Raw genomic sequence first — 10,601 nt, 5'->3', positions numbered from 1 at the left:
TATGTTAAAGAGTTTTCTCAGGACATTCTCGTAATGCAAGCTGGGTATGGTATCTCATGTGACTGGGCCCCGAGATGCCATCTTAGTTTGTCCACCCTTTGTATCCAAGAACACCTGTAGACAGAAAAGCTGAGAAGTTATTTTAAATATAGTAAGATTAAAGCATTAAAACATATTGTTATGAGATGTTTCCGTTGGAGTCAGTGATTTCCCATGATATTCTTTACCTGTAAACCTGTATAAGATCCCTAAAGGATTATTATGGGCCTTTGTAGTAGAAGGCTGATTACATACCTGTTCTCTCTATGCTGCTGTTTCTGCAGTTGTAGGTTTCTTTTTGGTATAATGTGAAGTCAAGGGTTTGTGTTGTTCTTCTTTTATGTGTTTTGGGCACTGCTCCCTGGTGTATGTTGAGATTGTTACAGTGTTTATAGTTTCTACCCTGTTAAACCCTGTTATTTGATTGTTGAGTATTAGTTGTATATAAGGTGTATGTTCTAGGTGCTGCAGAATAGTGCTATTATTCTGTGTTTATCTTTTATCTTCTGACTTACTTCGTTTAACATAATATGTTCTAGGTCCATCAAGTTGCTGCAAAATCCATGATTGTATCATTTCTGACTGCCATATAGTTATTCATTGTGTATAGATACCACATCTTAATGATCCACTCATCTGTTGTTGGACATCGAGGTTGGTTCCAAGACTTGGCTATTATATGAGTGCTGTGATAAATAGTGGGTGCACACATACTTTGGGATGAATGTCCTTCCAACTTGGGGATAGAGACCTAGGAGAGCAATTGCTGGGTCAAATGGCAGCTCAATTCTGAGTTCCTTGAGCACTCTCCAGACTGTTCTCCATAGTGGTTGGTCTAGGGGGCATTCCCACCAGCAGTGGATGAGAGTTCCTTTCATACCACATCCCCACCAACAGAGGCTGTTCCCATTATTTTTGATGTGAGCCATTCTCACTGGTGTAAGGTGGTACCTCATTGTTGTTTTGATTTGGATTTCTCTGATGATGAGTGGTGAGCATGTTTTCATGTATTTGTTGGCCATCTTTTGGTCTTCCTCTTAGAAGTGTCTATTCATTTTGTCTTCTCATTTTTTATGACTTTATTTGGTTTTGGGGGGCTCAGCTTTCTGAGTGTTTTGTATATTCTGGATATCAGCACTTTATCTGATATGTTGAATGAAAATATTTTTTCCCAGTCAGTTAACTTTCTTCTTGTATTATGTAAGGTTTCTTTTGCCATGCAGAATCTTTTTAGTTTGATGTAGTCCCATTTGTTTATGTTTGATCCTAAAGTTTTTGCCATTGGTACTCCATCCTCGAAGACCATTTTGATATATAGGTCTTCAAGTGTTCTACCTATTTTATTCTCTATAAATTTTATAGATTCGGGTCTGATTTTGAGGTCTTTGATCCATTTTGCGTTGATTTTTTGTATAAGAAGTGAGGTATGGATCAATTTTGAATTTCTTAAATGTGGTTTCCAGTTGTACCAACACCATTTGTTAAAAAGACTTTCTTTGTTCCATTTCAAGTTCTTGGCTCTTTTGTCAAATATTAGTTGACTGTATATATGGGGGTTTATGCCTAGAAATTCTGTTCTAACCCACTGGTCTGAGGCTCTGTCCTTGTACAGGTACCATGCTGTTTTGATCACTATGGCTTTATAGTATAGCCTCAGTTTAGGTATCGAGATGCCACTCAGCTTCTTGTTTTTCAGTATGTGTTTGACTATCCTGGTTTTTTTGTGGTTCCAGATGAATGTTATGATTGATTGTAATTCTTTAAAGATGATGTCTGAATTTGGATTGGGATCGCATTGAATGTATATAGTAGTTTTGGTAGGATAGTCATTTTGACTATGTTGATTCTACCTACCCACGAGCTTGAGATGTTCTTCCCTTTCCTTAGATCCTCTTCAATTTCTTTCTGGAGTGTTTTGAAGTTTCCCTGGTATAGGTCCTTCACTTCCCTTGTAAGGTTGATTCCTAGGTACCTTATATTTTTTGATACTATATTAAATGGAGTTGTATTTTTGATCTCTCTCTCCTCAACTTCATTATTTGTGTAGAGAAACACTATTGTCTTTTGTGTACTGACTTTGTAGCCAGCCACTTTGCTGTATTAGTTAATTGTTTCTAGGAGTTTTACTGTGGACTCTTTAGAGTTTTTGATGTATATCATCATATCATCTGCAAAAAGAGATAGTTTGAGTTCCTCTTTCCCAATTCGGATTCCTTTGATTCCCGTCTCTTGTCAGATTGCTATTGCTAGGATTGTATTGAATAAGAGTGTAGAGAGTAGTCAGCCTTGTCTAGTGCCTGAGTTTAGTGGAAATGCTTCTAGTTTTCTGCCATTAAGGATAATGTTGGCTGTGAGCTTTTCATAGATAGCTGTAACTATCTTGAGGAAGGTTCCCTCTAGCCCTATTTTCCTGAGTGTTTTCAACATGAAAGGGTGTTTGATTTTGTCAAACGCCTTCTCTGCATCGACTGATATGATCATGTGGTTTTTGTCTTTCTTGTTGTTGATGTTATGTATACTGTTGATTGATTTGCATATGTTGAACTTACCTTGCATACCTGGGATGAAACCCACTTGGTCATGATGTATGATCTTTTTGATAAAGTGCTGGATTTGGTTTGCTAAAATTTTGTTTAGAATCTTTGCATCTATATTCATTAATGAGATTGGTCTGTAGTTTTCTTTCTTGGTGGTGTCTTTGCCATCTTTGGGAATGAGTGTGATATTAGCCTCATAAAAGGAGTTGGGAAGGATTCCTGTTTCTTCGATGGTTTGGAAGAGCCTGTGGAAAAGTGGTAGTAAGTCTTCTCGAAATGTTCAATAGAATTCTCCTGTAAATCCATCTGGACCTGGCCTTTTGTTCTTAGGGAGTTTCTTAATTTTGTCTTTAATTTCCTCTGAAGTGATTGGTCTGTTTAGGCTTTCTAGGTCTTCCTTATCCAGTCTCGGACGATGGTATTTTTCCAGGAATCTGTCGATTTTTACTGGGTTCTCTAGCCTAACTGAGTATAGTTGTTCATAATATGATCTCATGATATGCTGTATTTATTGGGGTTTTGTTGTAATCTCTCCCCTTTCATTTGTAATCCTACTGATTTGGGTGTTTTCCCTCTTTTTTGATGAGTTTTTCCAGTGATTTGTCTATTTTGTTTATTTTTTCAAAAAACCAACTCCTGGTCTCATTGATTTTTTTGTATTGTTTTCTTACTTTCTATGTTGTTTATTTCTGATCTGGTTTTTATTATTTCTTGCCTTCTGGTTGTTGTTGGATTTCTTTGCTGCTGTTGTTCCAATTCCTTGAGGTGATCCTTTAAACTATTAGTTTTGTCATTTTCCTGTTTCTTGACATAGGCTGTATTTCTATGAGTTTCCCCCTAATTACTGCTTTTGCTGTGTCCCACAGATTTTGACAGGTTGTCTCTTCATTATCATTTGTCTCAACGAATCTTTTTATTTCTTCCTTGAGTTGTTCTTTGATCCAGCTGTTATTGAGAAGCACGTTTTTTAATCTCCAGGTATTAGTTTTTCTCCATTGCTTCTTCTTGAAGTCAATTTTGACCTCTGTTGCATAGTGATCTGATAGGGTGCTTCTAATGATCCTTACATTTATGATCTTATATAGGTTAGATTTGTATTTTAGGACATGATCTACTCTGGAGAAGGTTCCATGTGGGCTTGAGAAGAATGTGTATTCTGTTTTCTGGGAATGGAGGGTCCTATGTAAGTCTATTAGCCCTAGATCTTCTAATTTTTCACTTAGGGCTCTTATTTCTTTGCTATTTTCTGTTTGGTGGATCTGTCCAGTGATGATAGTGGAGTATTGAGATCCCCTAAAATTATCACATTTCCTTTCATGTTTTTCTCCACGTTTTCAAGCAGTTTCCTCACATATTTTGCTGGCTCTACATTAGGTGCATAAATATTGACCAGGGTTAGTACTTCTTGATCTAATGTTCCCTTGATCAGTAAGTCATGTCCCTCTTTGTCCCTGATCACTTTTTTGAGGTTGAATGAATTTGGTCAGAATAAAAATTGCTGTCCCTGCTCTTTTTTGTTTTCTATCAGCCTGAGTAGTTAATTTCCATCCTTTTATTCTGAGCCTGTGCTTGTCCTGTAGTTGTAGGTGTGTTTCTTGCAGGCAGCAGAAGTCTGGTTTATGTTTTCTAATCCAGTTCTTTACTATGTGTCTCTTAATGGGAGAGTTTAGTCCGTTAACATTTAGGGAGATTATTGAAAGAGAGGACTGTTGTGCAGTTGTATTGTGTAGGGTGGTTGTTGTTAAAATCTGGGGTTTGGATTGTGTAATTCGTCTCTGAGTAGATCGTTTAGGAGTAGTTTTCTTTGCGCAAATAATGCAAGCTCGTTTTATTTGAGAATGTTTTTATTCTGCCCTCCCATATGAATGAAAGCTTTGCTGGATATTGGACCCTAGGTTGGAAGTTTCTTTCATTCAGGAGTTTAAATGCATCATTCCACTGTCTTCTTGCTTTAATTATTTCAAATGGGAGATCTGGTTAGATTCTTATGTCCCTTCCTTTGTTTTTGAGATTTTTTCTCCCTTACTGCTTTAAGGAGATTATCTTTCTCTTTGTTTTTTGCCATTTGGATTACTATATGTCTTGGTGTTGGTTTGTTGGGGTCTCTTTTATTTGGGACTCTATTCACTTCCTGGATTTGCACTGAGTCTTCTTTCCAGAGGGTGGGAAAGTTTTCTGTTAATATTTCCCTGACTACTTGTTCTTTCCCTTTTTCTATTTTCTCCCTTTCTTGTATACCCACAATTCTTAGATTATTTCTTTTGTCCTTGTTCATTAGATACTGGACTTTTTCTTCCAGTGCATTACCTTTTATTTCCTTGCTCGTTTCTTGGTCGTTTTTTGTTTGCAGTTTTCTTTCGAGTTCTTCAATGTGCTTCTCCAACTGTGTGATCCTGCTCCTATGGCATGTTACATTGTCTTTTAACTCCTTTATTTCCCTTTGTATGGAATCTCTCATATTCTTTGACAGTTCTTCTTTAATTTGGCTGATTCGTTCCTCCATGGATTTCTTATATTCATAGGCTAGCGTTTCCTTCATTTCCTTAATCAAGGCTTCCATTTCGTTTTTCATGGCTGCTTTTAAGTCTCCTTCCAATGAATCTGTGCATTTTGGTGGACTTGGAAACTTGCTAGGGTTTCTCTCCATATCTTCAGATGTTAGGGTTCTCCTTAATTTACCCATATTTCTTTGCATTTATTGGGTGGCTTGGAGTGAAGTGCCTTCTGAGTTCAGCCTGCTTTTGCCCTCTGTGGCATTGGAATGGGTCCCCTCCCTTTGCGTGGTTCTAGAGGGGTCTATTGGGTGAGCTCACCGAGTTTTGGCTCCTCCTATGCTCTCTAGTAGGGCCTGGTGTGTTTTTTCCTTTTGTTGGCAGCTAGTGCAGTTCCGCTCCTGGCCACGATGTTGGAGGGCGCTGTTGAGCCTAGCTCTCTGTCCTCCCTCCTTTCCCTGGGAGTCAGGAGCTTCACCACCTCCGAGCCTCAGCTGAGGAAATTCCCTCAGCCAAACCCACCTGGTGTTCACTCTTTGCCCCTGGGAGTCCCAGGTCCACTCTGTGTCTCAAAGGGCAGGCTGCTCTAGGATACCCCAAGGTCCGGGGAGTAGACCAAAGCTCACCTGATCTATAAGCTCTAGCCCTTCCCAGCAGTGCAGAGTGGGTCAGGCGCAGGGTTCTCTGGGTGCCCATGTGGGGAGGTGGCCGGGTGGCGGGCTCACTCACTCTGCCTGGAGTCCGGTCAGGGTGTCCCGGGGCTGCTGTGGAATGGGGGTCCTAGGGCTGCTGCAGAATGCGGGGGTCCGGTGCCCACGTGGGGAAGTGGCCGGGTGGCGGGCACACTCACCCTGCCTGGAGTCGGGTCAGGGGTCCCTGGGGTCTGGCACGGGGCTGCTGCAGAATGCGGGGTCCAGCACCCACATGGGGAGGTGGCCGGGTGGCTTGCGCACTCACCCTGCCTCGCTTTTATGAATTTTAAAAAAAGATTGTATGAGTTTTTGTTTGCTTTTCTTTGGGGACCACACTCTTCAGTGCTTAGAACTCACTCCTGGTTCTGCATTCAGGGATCACTCCTGGTAGATTCAGGCAACCAGAGAGGTTTTATGCCAGGGATTAAAACCAGTTTGGCTCATACAAAGTAATTGCCTCATCTACTGTGCTTTTTTCTGGTTTCTCAAATATTGTATAGCTTTAACATTGAAACTTTACCCTTATAAAAAGCAATAAAATTCTTCTCATGCTGTTAAATAAGAGCGATGGAAGCTGCTTCTCTGAGCTACCACTAGCTCTTAGAAAGAACTTTATTTCAGTAGATTCAGCACAAAAGCATTTCAATCAGCATTGGCAACAAAACTCTCACACATAGAGACACACAATAACAGGATGTGGCACTTTTACAAACATTATTTTAATGAGTCTAAAATGCAAAAGGTCCATTCCCATTGGAAACACAATGACCTTGTAAGAAAGTTAGGTGATTAAATCAATGTTTCAGGGTAAGATCCATGAATAGGTTCATAATGAACAATATGGCACATGAAAACAGTAAATAAGAAGTCTTTCAAATATTCCCAGTCTGTGGAAAAAAGTGATAGAGTGATTAGAAAATTTGATTAAGGCAATCCTAATTCCTTTAAAAAAAAACTGCTGTGACATTTAAAATAATACACATTCCACACATCAGTCTTCAGTCTCCTACAGTATCACAAGTATAAGCCTCATCAGTTTCTCCTGGGTTGTCAAGGAAACATAGTTGGTATCTTTTTCATCTCACCCAGAAGAACACACAGCTAAAGCTCTTTGCTCTAAGTGATGTTCCTGATTCATCAATTTTCCAGTTTAGATCTTAACCCAGACAACTTTCCCAACAATTTTTGCCAGGCACCCTTCACTTCTTTATTCCGTAGACTGTAGATTATGGGGTTCAGCATGGGTGTTAGAATGGCATAAAAGAGAGAAATCAACTTCTCCTGAAGCACAGAGGGGTTAGATCTGGGTTGAATGTAAGTTATAATGGCCATGCCATAACAGAGGATAACCACGGTGAGGTGAGATGCACAGGTTTGGAAGGCTTTCTTCCTTCCTTCTGTGGATCGAATCTTCAAGATGGCAGAGATAATCTTGATATAAGACAGGATGACCAGGCAGAAAGGTGTCATCAGAAGGATGATACTGGAAACCATGATTGCAACCTCATTGGAGGAAGTGTCCACACAGGCCAGCCTGACCACAGCTAGTAGTTCACAGGATATGTGATCAATAAACCTGTTTGTGCACATGGGCAATTGAAAGGTGATGGCTGTCTGCAGGAGAGAATTGATAGAGCCACTGACCCAGGAGATGATGGCCAATCTAATACACAGTCCTTCATGCATTATGACCGAGTACCGCAATGGATTACACACAGCTACGTAGCGGTCATAAGCCATCACTGCCAATAAAACAAACTCAATCCCACCCAAACCCAGGGAGAAAAATAACTGAGCTTCACAGCTCACACGTGGAATTATTTTATGTTCTGCAAGAAAATGCACCAACATCTGAGGAACAACAGTTGTGGCATAAAAGACATCAACGAGGGAAAGATTGGTAAGAAAGAAATACATAGGGGTGTGGAGCTGGCTGTCCAGTCTGATCAGAAAAACAATGAGGAAGTTGCCCAGCACTGTCACCAGGTATGTGATCAAGAACAAAATAAAGAGAGAGAGCTGCGTGTTCCAGTCCTTAGACAGCCCGAGAAGAATAAAGCCTTTCACCCAAGTCTGGTTGTCGGTTCCCATTTATGAATGTGAGGATTTTAATTTGCATAGAGAATCAGAAAAAACAGAAGCTGTTGAAATAGTTATGAAAATAATAAATACATACTGTTACAACTGGGTGTAACTCAGCCACATGCACTTTACATCACACAAATATGTATCTTGGATATTTCTTAGAATGTGTAATGATCTCATAAAAACCCAGCCAAAGGTTGACAATAATGCAGTACAGATTGTGTTTATCTTTATCATAAATTCTAAGACAAGAAGAGAATAGTAGGTGATAAAAGCAGTTCTAGCATCAAACAATGGAAAAAATCATAGCTGAAAAAAATTAAATAATACCTTAAATATGCTGAATAAGCCCACTATTATACATGATTGAATCTATTAGAAAAGAACTTTTGGAAGAGGAAGTTTTTTATACTATGTTCTGGAAGGTTTGAAGTCTGATTTTATCCATCATATCTGTTATTTTTGCCTTAATGACAAACTGTTATAAATGAGGTAAGATGTGTATATTTATATATAATAGAAGGAACTTATAGGGAAAGTGCCTTGTAAAAAATTACATGTAGTAATATTATAGAAAATACTAGGAGTCACACACAACAGTAGTGTGTTCCCACCTGCTTCCCAAATTCAGACATAATGAACTTGGAGACAATATAATAAGACTGATGGCCTAGGAATGCGTGCAGTCCTTTGAGGATGTTTTGTCTTTTTTTATAACCTCTGGGTCTTCACCTCTTGGTGGCACAGGATAAGCAAGGGAATTGAAGGAAATTGTTATTGTATTTTGTTCATTTTCTTTTCTTTTCAACTTGCTGCTGTTAAGAATGTACTATTCTGGGACCGGAGAGATAGCACAGTGGTGTTTGCCTTGCAAGCAGCCGACCAAGGACCTAAGGTGATTGGTTTGAATCCCGGCGTCCCATATGGTCCCCCGTGCCTGCCAGAAGCTATTTCTGAGCAGATAATCAGGAGAAACCCCTGAGCACTGCTAGGTGTGACCCAAAAACAAAAACAAACAAACAAAAAAAGAATGTACTATTCTACTTTATCCACTGATCAATCTTGAACAGTGGGCTGTCAGTTGTTTTTTTTCACTATGATATAAAAGGGAAAAAAATTCCATTACTTTCTGTATGTCTTTATGGCAGCCAGATTGAATAGGGAAATACATTCCAAAATAAAATTGTACCTCCAATAACTTCCAAGTGTGGCTCTGGAGGATCATAGACCACTAGGGTGGTCCAGAAAATCCCTAGCCAAAAACATATTCCCTCTTCTCCAACATGGGCCTCCAATTTTACCAAAGCATATAAAGTTCCAGTTTAATGTCAAAGTCCTTCATTTAAGGACATAGAATTAAAAGTTAGCTGGGGTCAAAAGATAGTACAGTGGGTAAGGTACTTGTCTTATATTATATTACAGCAAACCTAAATTCAATATCTGGCACTTTATATAATCCTCTGAATCTAGGACTAAGCACTGAGATTCACCTTGTGTGGCCCTAAACAAAAGAACATTGGCTAGTATTTTGGTATCAGGAGTCAAACCCAGGAACTCCAATAAATAAGATGTGTGCTCTCCCACTTAGTTATTTTTAATTATGTTTAACCAGTCAAGACAGCTAGTCTTTGTTTCAGAATTATTACTCAATCAATAGACTTCATTTTACACTTATGTAATCTATCTTGGTACTCTTGGTAAATAAAGAGATGCAAATAACTTCAGCAACCAAAAGACCAAATGAAAAATAAAAAGTATTTACAACCTGACTCTCCATCTTACTCTAGATCATCTTCATCTAACAGAGTTGATTCCTATGCAGAGTTAGGATAAAAAAAAAAACAGTCAAGAGATAGTTTCTGAACTCACTGTCTTAGCAGAAAGCAGGCCAGTCTTCTCTGTCTAATTTGTTGGAGCTGCAGTTTTCCTTTAATATTACTTTGTCATGAAGTCACATAACTAAGGGAGGTTTGTGGAAATGTTTGCTCCACTTTTAAGACCTAAATAATAGCCACAGTTAAGACATCTCCCTTTTTAGTCTTTATCCTGGAAAAATGTTTTCTCAATCTTTGTTACAATTTGGCTTACCTATTTGTAAGTTGTCAATTGCTTCTTTAATAGACAATACATTTTTTTTGTGGTTTTTAAGTTTTTCTCAATCTTTGTTACAATTTGGGCTTACCTATTTGTAAGTGTCAATTGCTTCTTTAATCAATACATTTTTTGTGGTTTTAGGTCACACCGGCAGTGCTCAGGGGTTACTCTTGGCTTCATGCTCAGAAATTGCTCCTGGCAGGCACGGGGAACCATATGGGACGCCAGGATTCGAACCGATGACCTTCTGCATGAAAGGCAAACTCCTTACCTCCTTGCTATCTCTCCAGCTCCAGCAATACATTTTAATACACAAATTTTGTGTCATTTTATGCTTGAACTCCACAAAAGTTGGACCTCTCTTTTTAGTATCAATCATGATCTCCCTTTGTCTACTAATATTTAGTATCAATCATGATCTCCCTAATATCTACTAATATTTCAACAGCCCTTCTACTGAAAGTCCTGTGATGTCTCTGCTGAGACAGAAGTACCATTGAAAGGACTTGCTCAACCCCATAATTTATGAATTGTAAAGATGTAGCTGTGGCTTTTTAATGTACAACAGATGACTGGATATGAAACTGTCATTGAAATAGTCCATGAAAATATATCTTTTTTGAGCCTAACCCCTTTTGTCTGAAGTTTTTTACATACATATA

The 10,601-nt window shown here is 38.9% G+C and overlaps 1 protein-coding gene and 1 non-coding gene across 2 annotated transcripts; one reads left to right on the top strand and one right to left on the bottom strand.

Moving 5' to 3' along the window:
- Positions 1 to 6,897: 6,897 nt before the first annotated feature.
- On the bottom strand, positions 6,898 to 7,851 carry LOC126011440 (olfactory receptor-like protein OLF3). The gene has a single exon (XM_049775215.1). The coding sequence runs from the start codon at positions 7,849 to 7,851 to the stop codon at positions 6,898 to 6,900; it is 954 nt and encodes a 317-aa protein (XP_049631172.1).
- Positions 7,852 to 8,888: 1,037 nt separating this feature from the next.
- LOC126030577 (small nucleolar RNA SNORA31) lies at positions 8,889 to 9,018 on the top strand. Its single transcript, XR_007503141.1, has one exon. It is a non-coding gene; the product is annotated as a small nucleolar RNA SNORA31 (small nucleolar RNA).
- Positions 9,019 to 10,601: the final 1,583 nt, after the last annotated feature.

The sequence above is a fragment of the Suncus etruscus genome, chromosome 1 (genome assembly GCF_024139225.1).
Source record: "Suncus etruscus isolate mSunEtr1 chromosome 1, mSunEtr1.pri.cur, whole genome shotgun sequence".
In the NCBI taxonomy this organism is placed as follows: Eukaryota; Metazoa; Chordata; class Mammalia; order Eulipotyphla; family Soricidae; genus Suncus; species Suncus etruscus.
Note: the sequence above shows the minus strand (reverse complement) of the source record. Positions and strands in the feature narration are given on the sequence as shown.